This window comes from Jaculus jaculus, chromosome 6 (assembly GCF_020740685.1).
Source record: "Jaculus jaculus isolate mJacJac1 chromosome 6, mJacJac1.mat.Y.cur, whole genome shotgun sequence".
Lineage (NCBI taxonomy): Eukaryota > Metazoa > Chordata > Mammalia > Rodentia > Dipodidae > Jaculus > Jaculus jaculus.
Window position 1 is genome coordinate 97,684,545 of NC_059107.1, and position 19,083 is coordinate 97,703,627.

The 19,083-nt window shown below is 46.2% G+C and overlaps 1 protein-coding gene across 1 annotated transcript in view; it reads left to right on the forward strand.

Moving 5' to 3' along the window:
* Positions 1-14,583, forward strand: part of Nckap1l (NCK associated protein 1 like) — a 73,266-nt gene extending 58,683 nt beyond the window's left edge. Inside the window, exons 27-31 of the mRNA XM_004649931.2 lie at positions 2,571-2,664; positions 5,660-5,776; positions 6,089-6,198; positions 8,503-8,592; positions 13,174-14,583. Coding sequence (XP_004649988.2) covers positions 2,571-2,664; positions 5,660-5,776; positions 6,089-6,198; positions 8,503-8,592; positions 13,174-13,305 — 543 coding nt within the window. The 3' untranslated portion in view covers positions 13,306-14,583. The remainder of the gene's footprint in view (positions 1-2,570; positions 2,665-5,659; positions 5,777-6,088; positions 6,199-8,502; positions 8,593-13,173) is intronic.
* Positions 14,584-19,083: the final 4,500 nt, after the last annotated feature.

The window sequence follows — 19,083 nt, forward strand, 5'->3', positions numbered from 1 at the left end:
AAGTTTTTTTTCTTCTTTTTTGGTTTTTCCAAGGTAGGGTCTCTAGCTCAGGATGATCTGGAATTCACTATGTAGTATCAGGGCGATCCTCCTACCTCTGCCTCCCAAGTGCTGGGATTAAAGGTGTGTGCCACCATGCCCGGCTTAAAGATTTTTTTTTTTTTAATGTATGTGATACAGTATATGCATGATGTGGTAGATGCAAATGCACACACCCCATGTGCTCATGTACAGAAACCAGAAGAGAACATGGGGTGTCCTCATCTTTTTGCTCATCTGTGTGTTTCCTTGAGACAGTCTCTCACTGAATCCAGAATGGCTATTTTGTTTTGTTTTGTTTTGAGGTAGGGTCTCACTCTACCTCAGGCTGACCTGGAATTCACTATGTAGTCTCAGGGTGGCTTCGAACTCATAGCAGTCCTCCTACCTCTGCCTCCTGAGTGCTGGGATTAAAGGCACATGTCACCATGGCCAGCTCAGAATGGCTATTTTTAAGTCAGATTGACTGACCAGCAAATCCCAGGGATTCTGTCTTCGTTCCCCATGGGACTGGGGTTACAGGCATCTATGGCTACACCCAGCTGTTTATGTGGTGCTAGGGAATTGAACTCAGGGTGAATCATGCCCTCTCATGCTTGTGTAGCAAATGCTCTTCCCCATTGAGCCATTTTCCCAACCACTAAAATTTTTTATTATTTCTTTTTCTAAACCTTACTTGGAGTGGAAATTAGGGTTTGAGCTATGTCCTGGGGATCTGATCCTAACCAGATGTCAAGTAGTCAGTCCTCTTGAATGTCTTCTATATGGTTGGCCCTGTGTGAAGCACTAAGAGGATCAAAAAAAAAAAAAGCATAAAAAGGGCTTTGGGCTTCCAGTTAAAATGGCAGAATAGAAACCACGCCAAAGCAAGGAAGCAAGCTATTTCACAATACACCCTTCTTTCAAAAACTAAGATAGGGACTGAAGACATAGTTTAGCAGTTAAGGCACTTGCCTGCAAAGCCTAAGGACCCAGGTTTGATTCTCCAGGTCCCACATAAACCAGATGCACAAGGTGGCACATGTGTCTGGAGTTTGTTTGCAGTGGCTGGAGGCCCTGGTGTGCCCATTCTCTCTCTCTATCCCTTTTTCTCTGTCTCAAATAAAAATAAATAAATAAAATTAAAGGTAAACATTAAAAAAAAACAATGAAAAACATAAAGTATCTGGTTTATAATAAAGGAAGAGGAGGGAAAGTTCTAATTCTCTGTTAGTCACTGGGGTTGGTACTGTGTACATATGGTATAATTTAGTCTTCACTGCAACTCTGTGAGTTATTATTGTTCCAGTTATACAGATGAGATGAATGAGGCCATGGTGACTTAAGTAATGTTACTGAAATGTGAGCCAGGTCTGTCTCACTTCAAAGTGGCTTTCTCCCTTCCCTATGCCTTGAGAATTTTAAAAGTTAGAACTTATTTGGTGAGATAAGTCACATGTCTTGCCTCTCCTCTGAAAAGACAGCTAACACTGGGTGCTGTGTGATCAGTGCTAGGTCTGTGGGACCAGGAAGGAAGGAGAGATGGGTTTGGGTTGAGAGGCCTTGACAGAGAAGATGAAACTAGAGTTGAGGTTGAGGGATGGACATTACTTAGATGAAAGCAGAGGGAAGGAAAGGAGCTAGAGAGGGAAGGTTCTGAACTAAAGTATAACAGAAGGGAAGTTGTGATTTGGAACAGTGAATAAGTGACCTAGGCTCCATTGATTGAAGGAAAATGCAATTGAAAAATAAAGGTTGGGAATATGTCTCAATTGGTAGAGCATTTGCCTAGCATTCAGGAAGTTCTGGGTTTGGTTCCTGGCACTGCATAAACCTGGTTTGGTGGTTTATACCTACTATTCCAGTTCTTGGGAGGTAGAGATAGGAGGATTAGGAGTTCAAGATCCTCCTCAGATGCATAGTGAGTTGGAGGCCAGCCTGGGATACATGAGATTCTGCCTTTAAAAGAATTGGAAAATAAGTTGGATGTGGTGGCACACGCCTTTAATCCTGGCACTCGGGAGGCAGTGGTAGGAGGATTGCTGTGAGTTCAAGGCCACCCTGAGAATGCAGAGTAGATTCCAGGTCAACCTAGGCTAGAGTGAAACCCTACCTCAAAAAACCAAAAGAAGGGGGGGATGGAGAGATGGCTTAGCGGTTAAGGCACATGCCTGTGAAGCTTAACGATCCAGGTTCGATTCTCCAGGACCCGTGAAAGCCAGATGCACAAGGTGGCACATGCATCTGGAGTTTGTTTGTAGTGGCTAGAGGCCCTTTTGTGCTCATTCTCTCCCTCCCCTCCTCTGCCTCTAATAAATAAGTAAATAACCTACATTTAAAAAATTGAAAAATAAATTTATACTCTAGGGTTTCCTGAATGCCAAGCTAAAGCAGTTTTTACCCTTCACAGGCCAGAGAGAGCTATGAAAGGAATATCTAGAAGGAATGATAGCACTAACAGCTGTGACCCAGCAATCCTGGTCATTTGTAGCTTCTACCAAGCATTTCTGTTTTGGGGTTTCTCTCCAGAATGTTATTTTCTTTTCTGTCAGGTCACCCTGAGTATCTTTGAGCTGGCATCTGCTGCAGGGGTGAGCTGTGACATTGATCCAGCCTTGGTGGCTGCCATTGCCAATCTGAAAACTGGTAAGATATGGAAAGGGCTTGTGCCCCACTTTTAGGTGGGAAAAGTCAATGAATGACAAAGAAACATATATTTGGGGTTGTGACTCAGAGGATATAAGCTGGGAGATGAGACAAAGTAGAGCCTGTAACCTCCAGAAAATACTCAGGGGTGATTTAGGTTTTCCTCAGGTTCCACCCCGTTGGTGAAGTACTGAGGACGTAGTTCCAAGTGAGAATCTGGCGCTCAGCAAGTGGTTTAGGGGGACTTACATTCTGGATGGGGAAATAAAATTAATGCAAATGAGTAGGTGAGAGAATAACCCAAAATAGCATATGATTTCACACTAAGCTGTGCGTATAGTATTCACGTTCCCCACAGCGCTCTTGTCTTCCCGCCCACACATTCACGGTGTCATGTCCACTCCTTCCGCAGGCTCACTCCAACTAGTTCCCCCAGGAGAGCGTTCACCCTCATACATGTCCTCCATGAGTGGAGAGATGCCAAGGCCCGCGCTGAGCCCTGCCCACTTGTCAGACTTACCCCCTTGCTTCTCTCTTGGACTGTGAGATTCTTTTCTCTTCTTTATGCCCCTCCATTTCTTTAGGCAGCTGACAGGTGTCCTAGGATTGGGCTGCTAAGAGTTCTGCCCTGCCACCAGGGAGGCCTCTAGGACTTGCGCCTCACTCTAAGTAGATACGAGTCCTTACTCTATCAGTAAAACTAACTTGCACATTCAGAGGGGATTTCTTTTTTTTCCCCATTGAGTAATTTCTTTTAAAAATATTTATTTATTAGAAATATATTTTTTTTGCAAGGGAGAGAGAGAGAATGGTCACTCCTGGGCCTCTTGCTTCCACAAATTAACTCAAGAGGCATGTACCACTTGGTGCATCTGGCTTTATGTGGGTACTGAGGAATCGAGCTCAGGTCATCAGGCTTTGCAAGCAAGTGCCTTAACTACTGAGCCATCTCTCCAGCCAAAAATATTTATTTATTTGCATTTGGGTGGGAGTGGGTGGGGGCACACCAAGGTCTCTTGCCACTGCAAACAAACACCAGATGCCTGTTCCACTTTTACATCCAGTCCCTACATGGGTGACTTGGGAGACTTGGGAATTGAACCCAGACTGGTAGGCTTTACAAGCAAGTTTTAAAATTTTTTATCTTTTTACATAGTCTTATATACCCTCTCCCTTAATCTCTATTTCTTTAGGGGCTCTCTTCAGTGGTATTATTGGTGTTCACTCTGTGGTAATTAGGACATCAGTCAGTCTCTGTGGGTGGGTGGGTGGGTGAGGGCTGTGTCTCAGGATATATTTTTTTAAATTTTATTTATTTATTTATTTGAGAGCGACAGACACAGAGAGAAAGACAGAGGGAGAGAGAATGGGCGCGCCAGGGCTTCCAGCCTCTGCAAACGAACTCCAGATGCGTGCGCCCCCTTGTGCATCTGGCTAACGTGGGACCTGGGGAACCGAGCCTCGAACCGGGGTCCTTAGGCTTTACAGGCAAGCGCTTAACCGCTAAGCCATCTCTCCAGCCCATCAGGATATTTTTACCTGCCCTGTGGCTCTTACAATCTTCCTGTCCTCTCTTCCACAGGTCTGTTAGCAGTTTGTTTTAGTGTTGAGTTCTATGTAGCCTCTGTCTTTTTTTCTCTCCCCCCTTCCCCTCTCCAAGGTAGGGTTTTGCTGTAGTCCAGGCTGACCTGGAATTCACTATGTAGTTTCAGGGTGGCCTCAAACTCATGGCAATCCTCCTACCTCTGCCTCCCAATTGCTGGGATTAAAGGTGTGCACCACCATGCCCAGTGTAGTCTCTGTATTTCTGCTTTAGTGTGTTTTCATTCACCACAGTGTCTGTCACCCTTTCCCTGCAGGTGTGGTTGTCAGGCTAATATTGGGAGTACTACTTGTATCACTGCTTCCTCTGCAATTTCTCCTGAGCTCTGGTAAATGTGGTACAGGTGGCACATCTTGCAGTGGCCAGTCAGCTCTCTTTTCTTATTGAATTGGTGGGTCTTGGATCTTTCCAGTATTCTCGACCATCTGTAAAATAAAACAGATTCTCTAACCAAGAGTGAAAGTAGCTTTAAAAAAAATTATATGTATATTTTTTATTTATTTGAAAGAGAAAGAGGCAGATAGATAGATAGACAGACAGAGGTAATGGTGTCAGGGCCTCCAGCTGTTGCAAACGAACTTCAGACACATGTGCCACCTTGTGCATTTGCCTTACCTGGGTCCTGGGGTATTGAACCTGGACCCTTTGGCTTTGCAGGCAAGCACCTTAACCACTAAGCCAAAGAGCAAGAGCAGCCCAAGAGCAGCTTTGATTATGGGGAATATGCATGGTCATTTGAGACATTTTGATGGATATACCCACTCTACTTATCCAGAGAGCAATGGGGGCTTTTCTCTGGGGGTCTGTGAGTTTCCAAGCCATGGGGTTCTGACTTGGTTCCAGTACCAGGTATGTATTCTCTCCCACTGAGTGGGCCTCATATCCAATCAGAGAACAATTGCTTATCTGCAAAGGCTGTGTGGCACTATTGTACAAGTGTGTACTTGTCCACTTGGTTGATTGCATAGCTTGCACGGTGCTCTGCTTACTCTGAAAGCAATTAAAATTTTTTTTGTTGTTTATTTTTATTTATTTATTTGAGAGAGACAGCAGAGAAAGAGGCAGATAGAGAGAGAGGGAGAGAGAATGGGCATGCCACGGCCTCCAGCCACTGCAAACAAGCTCCAGATATGCCCCCTTGTTTATCTGGCTAACGTGGGCCCTTGGGAATCAAGCCTCGAACCGGGGTCCTTAGGCTTCACAGGCAAGTGCTTAACCATGAAGTCATTTCTCCAGCCCGCAAGCAATTTTTAAAAAATCTTTAAGCACTGAGCCATCTTTCTAGTCCCCTCATAGGTATATTCTCATGTGATTATACTCTTGTGAAGTGTGACCCTGAGGAAGAGAACTCTTGTGTGCTGCCCTTACTCTTCCTGTCTTTCCTCTTCCCAGATAGCTCATCTCCTGAGGAAGAGTACAAGGTGGCCTGCCTGCTCTTGATCTTCCTTGCTGTTTCTCTCCCACTCCTTGCCATGGACCCTTCCTCCTTCTATAGCATTGAGAAGGATGGTAAGTAAGATGTAGTCTTGGGGAGACCAGTGCTATTCAGAGATGAAATGAGCATGTGTACTTGGGATATACCAATTTCTTTAAACATGGAGATTTTAGTTTCAAGAAGCACATGAAAATGATATTTTCATATTATTCTATTTCAATAAAATATCACAGGAGCATACTTCTTGTAGTCCTTAAATGTCATCTGTTTATTTTGATGTCACATAGAGGTGTCTGGCCTGAAAAAAAAAAAGAGAGAAACTGTCAATTTGGTGGCTCACTTTGTCATTCCTTCTGTTTTCCTCCTTCTCCTTCATGATAAACTAGGTTATAATAATAACATCCATTGCTTGACCAAAGCCATCATCCAGGTGTCTGCTGCCCTCTTCACACTATACAACAAGAACATTGAAACCCACCTCAAGGAATTTCTGCTGGTAAGTGGGTCTAGACACCAAGAAATGGAAGAGTGCAAGGGGTCGGAAGTGGTATAACCTCAATCTCTAGTTTCTTTTTAATGAATTTTTTAATGTTTTAAAATATTTATTTATTTTTAAAATATTTTGTTTATTTACTTATTTGAGAGAGAAAGAGGCAGAGATAGATAGATAGATAGATAGATAGATAGATAGATAGATAGAGAAGGAATGGGCATGCCAGGGTTTCTAGTCACTGCAAACTTCAGACACACGAGCCACTTTGTGCATCTGGCTTTATGTGGGTACTGGGGAATTGAACCTGGGATCTTTGGCTTTGCTGGCAAGTGCCTTAACTGATCTCCAGCCATCTCTCCAGCCATTAACTATTTATTTATGAGAGGGGGGGGGTCTCCTGTCACTTAAAATGAACTCCAGACACATGTGAAAGTTTGTGCATCTGGTTTTACGTGGGTATTAGGGAATTGAACCCAAGCCATCAGACTTTGCAAACAAGTGCCTTTAACCATTGAGCCATCTCTCTAGCCCTCTATTACTGAACAGGCTTTGGAATCTAACCTTCCATCTCATTTATTCAGGAAAAGTGAGAGATGCTGCTTTGTGAAAGGCAGAAGCTGTTCTAAATCCCCCCAACAGCTGGTGTTTTAGCCTCTGCATGATTATTTTGAAAGGTCATTGGACAATAAGAAAATCTGAGTTTTGTCACTATGAAGTTGTGTGACCTCTGGAGGGCCAAACTTTTGGAGTCTTGGTTTTCTCATTGATAAATGAGGAAGAGTGAGCTGAATCTGATTTGTCACTTTGGTGTGCATCAGAATATCTCTGGGAGCTTGTTAAAATAGAGTTCTGCTATTCACCCTAGACCTACTGAATGAGGATACTAGGGTGATGTCAAACCTCTGCATTTTCTAATTTGGTATCTAGGAGAACAGCTATACATTAAGAGTGAAGAGAGTTTCATTATCTCTAAGGCTTTTTCCTACTCTGTACTGGCAGCCAGTGACTAGTTTTTAAATTTCATTGTCAATCAGAGCCACTTGGAACATCTGCATTTCCACAAGTTCCCAGATGCTTTTTGTCTTGGGATCTTACTTTGAGAACCACTGGACTTGGTTTCTAGGGATTGGAGTTAACAACCAGGCAGGTGATTTGATGTAGGTTTTGTTCAGTTTGTTTGAAAAATTGTTTAAAATGTTTTTAGCCAAAGTTTGACTCCCTGTAAGTGTCACCATTGATTTTACTGTTGCCGCGGGAAAAACACAGAATAAATAATCTCCTTCCATAGTTGAAAGGCCGTAGAGTTCTTCCATCCTAAAACTTCCTAGGAGGAATCCTACCCATATACTTCTAACTCTTGGCCCATTACCCAGAGGCCTGCTTGAGCATTCTGGGTAATAGTTAGCACCTTCCTTTCCAAAGCATGACCTTGAGCTAAGAGCTAGGACCACATTTTTCTCCTTCTAGAAGGAAACGGGCTGGGCATGGTGGGACACGCCTTTAAGCCCTGCACTCCAGAGGCAGAGGTAGGAGAATCACCATGAGTTTGAGGCTACCCTGAAACTACCTAGTGAATTCCAGGTCAGCCTGGGCTACAGTGAGACCCTATCTCAAAAACCAATAATAATAAAAAGAAGAAGTAGGAGGAGGAGGAGGAGGAGGAAGAAACAGTAGACCACATCGTTCTCTCAGGGATTATACTCTTGTCCTGAGAAGTACATGCCAGGGACTGTAGGTTGACTGGAGGGTTTCTATTTAAGCTGGGAAAACCAACAGGCAGAACAGACTCCATGCATCTTAGAAAGACCTCTAAGATGGAATGTAAGAGGGTTCCCCCACCCCCGCTCCATTTTTCCTCTTGTTCTGTTTGTTTGCTAAGTGCAGGTGACCTGAGCCTGGGCTGTGACTCACATTTCTGTCTCCCTCCTTGATCTGTTGAGGGCCTGGAGATGAATGGAGATGACAGCCCTTTGGGAGGTGACAGGACAAGAATACCAAGAGCGCTGGGTCTGAGCTCTGGCTAGCTCTAAACAGCCTGATGACAGAGGTGTCTGGAGGCTGCTGGGAACTGAGAGACTAATCTCCAGGCATGCCAACATCACCAGCCTTTGTTCTAGGTTCTTCCCTTTATAACCTCACTCTCAGCACCTCTGCAGGCTCCTCATGTCTACACTGGCAGGCCACTGGGACCTAGCCTGTTTAGGAACAGTCTAACACTTCTCAACCCTCTTCCTTGATCTTTTCTTTACTTCCTGTAGCCTGAGGCAGTCCTATTCTGACCTCCATAAACAATCGCTTCCCTTACAGGTGGCCTCTGTCAGCCTCTTGCAGCTGGGCCAGGAGACTGACAAGCTCAAAACCAGAAATCGTGAATCCATTTCTCTGCTCATGCGCTTGGTATGTATGTTGTTTAAGTTGGTCAGGGAGGGAGAGGAAGGGCCAGCGGGAGACTCCTTTTTAGGGTGTTTGGGTCCCTGCCATTTCATCAACCAAGAGCATTAACTAAGAATTTAAGTCAGCCTGATCCTCTGGGTTTGTCCTCACATTTTTGGCGAACCATTTTCAAAGACTTCTCTGCAGGATGGTGTCTTCCTGTCCCTTAGCTGCTAGGTCTCCTTCCCTTCAATATTCCTGAGTCTACCTGCTGGAGGAAAGTCTTGTATTGGTAATTGTAAGCCTGCTAAGCATGTGTTTGGTTTTATGTGACAAAGTTTCCTGCCACTGTATTTGCTGTTTTCAAGGGTGCCATGAAGAGAGTCCTGGATAGCGCAGGGGAACTAAAGGGAGCTGGGAGTAGGGCCCGCAGGAAGGAATTGTTCAGGTTGTAAGGCAGGGAGCTTGGTGGACCACAAATCCACCTGTTCCTGCCATCTCTTCTCTTTGCTTCTCAAGCTGTGTGCTTGTTTCTACTCAGGCAGAAAGTTCTGGCAATTCTGACTCAGTTGACTTTAAAAAATGTTTCCAGCTGGGCATGGTGGCACATGCCTTTAATCCCAGCACTCAGGCAGAGGTAGGAGGATCACTATGACTTTGAGGCTACCCTGAGGTCACATAGTGAATTATAGGTCATCTTGGGCTGGAGTGAGACCCCACCTTGGAAAATTAAAAAAAAAAAAAAAAGTTTCTGTCATGACCCTGCTTCAGTTTTCAGAATGGTTACTCACTCGTCTCATCTAAAAGTGATTCACTAGGTTGGATGGGTGGGGCTGCTGCCCTGGTCCATTTAGATGTCCTCTTCTCTCCCTCCTGTGGCCTAGTGAAAGAGGATGTGTCCACCTGTTCCTGTGCCCTACCTCAAAGTCAACACTACAGATATATGGCACCCAAGAGTTCTCTAGCTCTGTAGCTCTAGAACGCCTAACCCAAACTCATTTTGCTGAGGAGGACCAGGAATGTACTTTTAGTGCCTAAGGACGTGTGGCTGAAATTGAAATGTTCATGTATCAGAGTCCATGTGCATATACAACAGACCCTCTCAAACCGGGGTGTATATGGTGCAGGTACATGTGTGTGCAGAGGCACACACTGGATGAGCATGCGTGAAGAGGCCAGAGGAGGATGTCAGTTGTCATCCTGTGTTGGTCTTCTGGATTATTTCCTTGAGATGAGCCTCTCACTGAACCTGGAGCTCATAGTGTTTGGTTAGACTGCCTGACCATTGAGCCCCAGATGTTTGTTTCACCTTGTATGCATTGCCACCTTGTGTGCTTGCCTCACCCTGTACATCTGGTGTACATAGGATCTGGAGAGTTGAACATGGGTCCTTAGGCTTCGCAGGCAAGTGCCTTAACTCCATCTCATCAGCCCTACACCCAGCTTTTTAAGAAATATATATTTAATTAATTTATTTATTTGAGAGAGAAAGAGGCAGAGAGAGAGACAATGGGTGCGCTAGGGCCTCCAGCCACTGATAACAAACTCCAGATGCATGCGCCCCACTGTGCATCTAGCTTATGTGGGTCCTGGAGAATCAAACCAGGATCCTTTGGCTTTGTAGGCAAACACCTTAACCATTAAGCCATCTCTCCAGCCCCTACACCCAGCTTTTTATGTAGGTGCTTGGGGTTGAACTCAGGTCCTCATGCTTGTACAGTAAGTGCTCCTACCCACTAAGTCATCTTCTCAACCCCCCAAAATGCTTAACTTAAGTGGAATTACAAAGGTATCTTGTGAAAGTAGTGCATACTTGCTATGTAGCTGAGGACTTTGAACTTCTGATCCTCCTGCTTCCACCGCCTGATTTTGAGTGCTGAGGTTGCTAGGGATGAACCCAAGGCTTTATTCAGGCTAGGCAGGCATTCTATACCCACAGCCCCACCCAGCTTTTTGAGACAGGATATAGCCCAAGCTGACCTTAAACTCACAATGCTCCTGCCTCCACCTTCAAGTGCTGGGATTACAGGTGTGCATCATCATGCCTACCAGCAGCATGATTCTGTAAGTAGTTAATAATCCTTATGGCAGAGTGGTTGGAACTCATGAGATAACATGTGAAAATGCCCTGTAGGCAGTAGGCACTTAACAAATGCAGTTTCCCATGCCTGCTGTTCATTTTCGTTTCTGGATGACTGAAGCACACCTCTTTATTTCCTGTGTGAGGTATGAGGAAATTGTGAATTGTATTCAGTCCCACCTCCTCTGCTGTGACCCCCATCCCAATTCCTGCTCTCTAGAGGTGGGAAGGGCCCTGCCACCGGTAGCCTCCTAGCAAGAAGGGTAGGGACAGAGCTAGGATTAAGCACTTTTTGTTGATTGGAGGGACTACTCGGTGCAAAGCAATTTAAATGCAAATGTTTCCACAGAGAAATTGGAAATGACTGGAAGGCACTGTATTCTGAGTTAAGAGGCTGGCCGTGCCACCCAAAATTCTGGCTGGCACTTCTTTTGTTTATTAAATATTTGTATTTATTTATTGGAGGGGGGGGAGGGAGAGAGGGAGAGAGAGAGGGAGAGAGAGATTTTAAGAATGGGGACACCAGGGCCTCTAGCCATTGCAAACAAACTCCAGATGCATATATCACCTTGTGCATCTGGCTTATGTGGGTCCTGGGGAATCGAACCTCAGTCCTTTGGATTTGCAGGCAAGTGCCTTAATTGCTAAGCCATCTCTCTAGCCCTTTCTTTCTTTCTTTTTTCTGTTTTTGAAGCAGGGTCTCACTCTAGTCCAGGATGACCTGGAACTTACTATGTAGCCTAGGCTGGTCTCAAATTAATGGTGATTTTCCTACTTTGGTGCTGGAGTTAAAGGCATGTGCCACTATGCCTGGTTTTCTGGCTAGCACTTCTCTCTCTGAGGTCTTCTTGTTCTTACTGTCCAGTGTGGCTTGCCATCCTGTTCCTGGCATGACTTTCCTGGGAAAAGAGACGGCTCTATCAGAGAATCATGGACTCTGATGTTAGAACCAGACTAGATCCTGGCAGTTATCCAGTACTTACATCTTGTAGGTGAGAAAACCAAGGAAGAGAAAATAAGATTCAAGGTCCCCCCACCCTGCCCCAACTAAAATATGTGGGCTGGTTTGAGACTAGAACCCAAGTTTGTTGGCCTCCACTGTGGGGCTGTTTTCCATACCATAGACTCCTGTTATTCTCTTGTGCTTGGTGAAGAAAGGTCCAGTGGTTTCTTCTTAAAGACAAGCCCCCTCCCATGTCTCTGTGAGCAAAAGCTTTCCTGTTTCTTGGCTTACATTTGAAGTCTCACTGAGCAAGGAATTCTATTACCAGACTTTGCCTTGGGGCTGCAGACTTCCCCCCCCCTTCTCTATGTAGTCTCAGGGTGGCCTTGAACTCATGGTGGTCCTCCTACCTCTGCCTTCTGAGTGCTGGGATTAAAGGCGTGTGCCACCACACCTGGCCTTTTTTTTTTTTTTTTGACACAGAGTCTTGCTTTGGCTTCATTGGCTAGACTTGAATTTATGGCAATCCTCCTGTCCTAGGCTCCTGAGTGCTGAGATTATAGGCGTGAGCCACCATGCCTGGTTGGGGCTGCAGCTTCACCATGAAATTGCCTTTCCTTTTGCTTTGGTGCTGCTCTTTTGAGACTGTTGGGTGTACTGGATGTGCATGTGTTTGAGCATAGCACAATCTGACTGATGTACAACTTGAAGGGACTTCAGACAGAGACAGAAACATGTTAGAGCAGCTATGGTAGATTCTCTTTCCTTAGAGAATTCTCAGAACTTGCAATACCAGACATACTGGGGAGGGCCCACTGTGGAGAGTGTCAGAGGACACGGTGCTCTTCTCCAGAGCGTAGGCTTAGTCCCATGATCTCTTGGGCGAGATGATTACTAAGGAAGTATACTTGCTTCTACCATAGGAATGGAGACTCTCTAGCCCAACCTTGGGTTGTGCTAGTTTGGGGGCCGGGCTCCCCTCCACCCATTCCCTACACCCCTTTGTCATATCCAGACATCCTGATCTATCTTCCTACTTGGTTATGGGGACTGCTGGGACTGCCTCAGCTCGCAGCTTTCTAATTAAACTAATTAATCATGCCTACTCCTTTATGTAGCATCCTTACTGCTCCCCAAGCGCTGTACTGGGAGAGTGAGGAATCCGGGGCCCATCACAAGAGGACCGGCATGGCTCCAGGCCCCTCCTGCTCCTCTTGCTGAAAGCTCTGTGATGAGTACTTCCATCCGTCTTTCTCTGGGCTTGTGCTGCCCTCCCACTTGTGGTTTAGCGCTCAGAACAAGAGAGAATGGCATAGTTCTGCCACCAGGAAAGTGTCTGTTTTCTTTTCTTTTTGCTTTCTGCTTTGGTGTCCCCCACATTAGTCCTGATGGAGGGGGCAGGGACCATTGAAATAGAGCTCAGGAGGCCACATTGCCTTCTGGGAGCCAAGGGAGGAGTGATTTGGAACTTGTCATCTATCACCCTCAGGGCTACCCAGCACCCAGGACCTGCATGATGAGGAAGAGGGCTACAAAGTTTGTCCACTGGGGGGGTTCTTATTTCTTGGCCGATGTGTTCCAGGTGGTGGAGGAATCGCCCTTCTTGACCCTGGACATGCTGGAGTCCTGTTTTCCTTATGTTCTGCTTCGAAATGCCTATCGGGAGGTTTCGCGGGCCTTCTACTTGAACCGGCTGCCGGCTGCTACCTACTGAAGGGGCCATTTGGACCTAAGGACGGCGGAGCCAGAGCGGAAGCTACAGCTGTTTTCTCAAAGGGGGAGGGGGTGGGAGGCTCTCCAGGGAGACAGAGGGTCAGGTCCCAGCGCTCATGACCTAGAAAAAGGAGGAACAGTCCAGGGCTGAAACATCGCAGAGAAAGTGGGGCCACGGACAATGTCTATGGACAAAGCTACAGGCCTTGGGCCACATGTGTAAATTTTTAACATGGAAAAAAACAAACAACCAACAAACGAGTGACCTACAAGCATATTTCATATCTTCTGACGACTCCAGCTTGAGCTCCGACAGGCACGTGTCCCTCCGACCTTCATCACTATTCCAGGATAATGCTGGCGGGCAGAGATGATCAATCATCGTATTAAACCATAATGAGCTTATAATCCTCCCGCTGGAGCTGCTATTGTCTCCTGCACATTCATTAGGACGATTATCTCTTCTCTTCCTTTTCCAAATGTGTTCAGCAAACATCCAGCCTGATCCTACAGCAGAGCAGTACAGGGACCCCCTCCCACCAACAGGGCTCTTCTCCCCCGGCCTCACTGTCTTCTCCACTGGGACAGAGAAGAACTGCCCTTCAGAGATTTGCCCACCGTCTGTTCTGCCATCCATTGTGGTAATGAGTGTGTCTCCTCGGCTCTAACCTACCCGCTTTTTCTTGGGCATCTCCACAACCCAGAGCAGAGGGACAGTTTAGGTCAATCTTAGGTCACATGATAGTTAAGTGGACCAGACTTATGTGGTTTTCCCTTCCCATGCCATTTGGGGGTACTTTCTTCTATTAGGTGGGACCATTTTAACCCCAAATCCCCTTGTCAGCCTGGGTACAGCTGTTGCTCCAGGCAGGGATTTCTCTTGTACATCTTAAATTTCATAGACCTCATTAGGTTGTAGGGCCCTGAGACTGGGGATCCTTGGGGGAATACAGGCTGTTTCAACTTAGCCCTTCTCTGCACTAATTAGAATTTCAAGTGTCACAGAGCCTGGGGCATTCAAGATAGCACTAAACTGGGTTCAGTTAACTCTGTGGCAGGAAGCAGTGGCCCCATCCATCACTCTACGCGACCACTACCAGGGAGGATGGAGCCACAGATCATGTTGTCACAAGTCCGGGATGGTTGGGATGAGCAAATACAATTAGCCAGCTGATTAATTAGGGTCATGTCCATACTTCTACGATGAAAAGGAAGCAATTGCTAGCTTTTAGCAAAACCATCCGGCCTCATTAAACCAATTTGAAAGCTGTTTTGGGACTATATGTGTGTGTGTTTGCTTTTTATTTTTCCAGACCTGGGCTTAGTCAACACTTTCTTAACTTGGCACCCATAATCAACACATGTTTTTCTTGGTAACAACTGTCTGTCCTTTGGATAGGAGCAACAGAGACGCCTGCTTCATGCCTCAGCCAATCACCCTTCCTTGCTATGAGAAGGACATGGTTTTGCCTGCTGAGAGCTCAGTTAATCAGGAAGAAAAGGCTGAGAGAGTCTGATCAATGACCACATTCCACTCCTTTTTGTTTACCTTGAGACACAGTTTTGTTATGTAGTCCAGGCTGGCCTCGAATTTACCATCCCCTTGCCTCAGCCTCCTCCCAAGTACTGGGATTACAGATGCATGCCACCACACCCTGCTTACCCCATACCCATGGACCTATCTATGGTTGGTTTTATTGCTTGAGGAGGTAGAGACTCTTTCTCCATCTGCATGGAGAACCTTTTTTGAGGACCCTTTCACAGGACAGCAAGGGAGGTTGCTGCAGGTGGATGGAGGGTAGACATGATATTCTTTGTTCATTGGCAAACTGACTGAGATAACTGACCTACCAGCACTTGGGAGAAACAACACAGAGAGAGGCCTCAATGGCAACACCTCACAAGCCTCTAGTGCGCTGTCACAACCAGGATATTGGCATTGACATGCTCCGCTGATCTCATTCACATGTTCAGCCTGATCACGTGTAGGCTCATGTACCTGTCACCGCAGTCAAAGCCCGGAGCAGTTCCATCACCACAGGGACCCTTCATGTAACTTTTTATAACCATACCCACCTTCCTCCTGCAACCCCTTCCACCACCCCAATCCCTGGCAACACAGCTTTGTTTGCCTCTTCTAAAAATTCTGTGACCTGACCACATCTTTTCATAAACTTATAATTATACCCACACATTTACCTACTGAACTATACCTTCTCAAAGCACTTTCTTTCCTCATAGCAATTCTGCAAGAATCCAGGGAAGACTTCCTATTTCAGGTCAGGAAACGCATTAAGCAGCATTAAATGACTTAATGAAGGTCACGTGTAGAACTAGCACTGGGAGCCAAGCCTGATATTCAGTCCTACATTTTCTCCTGACCAGACTGCCTCTTCTCTTAAGGGAAGACTTAACATGTCCAGAGACCCTTGAAGGGACAAAGGCGATAGCACAGCAGCCTTTATCAGGAAACAAAGGTGAAACGCAGAATGGAAGGGACAGATAAAGACCTCTCAGCATTTCAGATGATTTGTTCCCTTGACCTGGAGGGTCTCTGGTTTCCTACACCCTGGGACACAACCTTCGGCTGCTTTTGCTCTTAGACCCCCAGCTTGCTTTATGAAGGCCTCCAAAGAACTGAGGCATGACTACCAGAAGGAGGTCTGACCTCACTTGCCTTGCAGGCAGAGTCAGTTCTAGCCTCAGCATTTTCATTAGTGCAGTGTTTTCATTAAAGTCTCCATTAACTCGCTTACAGAAGAGAGATGGAATTATCTCTCCCACCGGGCCTAGGGGTGGGGTTTGGAGGAGATGCTTTTCTTTGGGCAGTCGAGAGGCCACCTCTCCGGTATGGTGCTCCATCTGGGGGCAGGTGGGAGGGCAGCCTGAGATACAGCTGTCTGAGGCCTAGCCAACGGGGCAGCGGGGGGGGGGGGGGCTTGCTCTCTGGGCCTTTGCCTTATAAGAAGGGAATGTGTATGGTGGGAGCACTAGGATCTGGGGGACAGAAGGGTCACCCCAGCTAGGGACAGGCTTTCTTAGCTTTGGATCTTTGTGCCTGGATCAATTCTCCAACAAAGTTTGAGACGAAGCAGGCACGCGGCTGCAGTGTGCTCACGTTGTTGGGGGAAGAATGTTCTTTCAGTCCTCCTCCCCACAGGGCCTCCTGTTTCTCCGGAGTACCTGTCATCCAGGGAGATTAAGATGAGCCCCCCCCCCACAGCCCCCACACCTCGGTGAGTTGTCAAGTACTCTCCCTCCCACCTGAATAGGAAGCGGGAGCAGCAGGCCAGGTTGCAGGTTGGGCAGATGAGAAGTTAACTTGAGCTGAGTTTGCAGCATGGGAGAGACTGAGGAGCAGGCTTTTCCCTTGTCACTTTGGAAGGAGAGGATTGTGGGGCAGCCCCTTAAAATAGCATTCCTGTAGGAGGCAGATCACATCCATCCGTCACCTGCTGCCAAAGCATCATTTTTGGTCTCGATCAAACTCTGAGTTTTTTGGAAGGGTTTGTGGGGCTAGCAAGGAGGCAGGCTTTGCAAGGGGCAGGGGACTTTCAGAAGCTGAACTTGAGGGTAATGAGGTTGGGCAGAAAAAGCCAGGGAAAGGTGAGGGTGGGGGAGAAAACAGGGTGACAGGGAAGAATAGCTGCCTTTTGACTGAATGGGAGAAGTATACTATACTATTCTTATCTCTTTAGAAGTTCCTCAAAGCAGAAATGTGATTGCATTGCAACAGGAGGGTGCAGGAGGGAGGCTGTGGCTGAACACTAGGACTCTAAAGAAAGTGAGAGCTCCAGAGTGGAGGGCACTAGATGGTTGGGAGATTTGGCTCTAACTTTGAGACTAACTCCCTGTGGGACTATTATATGTGTGTGTGTGTATATATGTGTGTGTGTGTGTGTGTGTATGTGTGTGTATTTAATTTTTTTGTTTATTTTTTATTTATTTGAGAGCAACAGACAGAGAGAGAGAGGCAGAGAGAGGGAGAGAGAGAGAATGGGTGCGCCAGGGTGAACTCTAGATGCATGTGCCACATTGTGCATATGGCTAACGTGGGACCTGGGGAATCAAGCTTTGAACCGGGGTCCTTAGGCTTCACAGGCAAGCGTTTAACTGCTAAGCCATCTCTCCAGCCCAGGACTATATACATATTTTTTCTGGGTATATTTTTCTCACTTATTGCATGGGGGGAGGGTAAGGCTAGATGGATTTGACAAATGATCTTTCTCTTAAGATGAGTTAGAAGTTAAAGGACATGGGCTGGAGAGATGGCTTAGCCATTAAGGTGCTTGCCTGAAAAGCCAAAGGACCCAGGCTTGACTCCCCAGGACCCACATAGGCCAGATGCACAAGGGGCACAGGCATCTGGAGTTTATTTTCAGTGGCTGGAGGCCCTGGTGTATCCATTCTCTCTCTCTCTCTCAAATAAATAAATAAATAAAAGTAAATTTTTAAAAAAAGAAGTTAAAGGCCAGAGGAAGCTGAAAGTGCCACTGGAGGTGACAAGAAATGTTGAGATGTCCCTCTGAAAGTGTATCTCCTCTTCTTCATCTCTTCAAGTTTAAATACTTGTGTATTTTGGGAAACGTGTTAGCTTTAATCTTAATTTTTAAATTAGAGCTCCTTAGCTCAAATCCCTATTTACAATTCTTTTACATTTTTTCTTTTTCTTTCTTTCTTTTCTTTTTTAAACTTATTCATTAATTTGAGAAAAAGAAAGGGGGGGGGAGAGACAGCGTGCAAGCGAGCATGCCAGGGCCTCTAGCCAGTGCAAACGAACTCCAGACATATGTGTTACCTTGTGCATCTGGCTTCATGGGTACTGGAACTTGAACCTGGGTCCTTAGGCTTCGCAGACAAGTTCCTTAACTGCTAAGCCATCTCTCCAGCCCATTTCTTCTTCATTTGAAGAACAGGACTGCTCCTAAAATCCGAGAACTGCGTTGTGTAGGAGTAAATTCTCTGATGCTATTCCTTGGCTGGGACTGTTCCTCTGGTGAACAGGGCAAACAGAGGTGAACGTCCATTCGTGTCACTCTTTGCTCTATCCCAGACTCTACCCTTCCTATCTGTTTTTGCATTCTTCCCTGCTTGCTGCTTCTGCTGCAACCTCTGCCTGTCAGAAGCCTTGACACGACCTGGCAGTTCTTTGGCACTAAGGGTCTCAGCTGTGACAGTCCATCCTTTTCTTTAGACTGCCACTTCCTTTCTGTTCTTTTCTCCTAGCCTGGGAACAGAGGAGCCTTTATCTGATAATTAGAATATATACCTTCTCCTAATCACCCCTCCTTCCAGTCTCCAAAATTAAAAATTACATTCTGGGGTCCTGGATTAGTGACCTGTTTTAAATCAGATCAGGCAGGTAGAGAACATATCTTCATTTTCTAATTGCAAGGGAGTTCCCCCAGTGCCAAATCAGGTGTTCATTTAGGGTGAACAAAGAATTAGACTTGGCTCCTGCAAGAGTCCAGGACACTGTTGGACTGGAAGATGTTTTGCCCCATAACATGGTCTTGAGTTCAAATTCCATTCCCTCATTTCTCAAATGACTATGAAGGGGACAGAGAGAGAGAGAGCGCGAGCGCGTGCCAGCGAGCGAGAGCCCGTTTTGCACTGGGCCTTCAGCCCTTCCATTTCTTTCTCTGAAGGCAGAATGAGATGAAATGAGCTGGAACTGCTGCAGGACCGGCTGAGGCGAGCTATCAGGCATGATGTCCTGGCTGTGTGCAGTTACTGGGCACCCAGGGAAATGCGGGGCTGCTTGCTCTGCAGAGCTTTA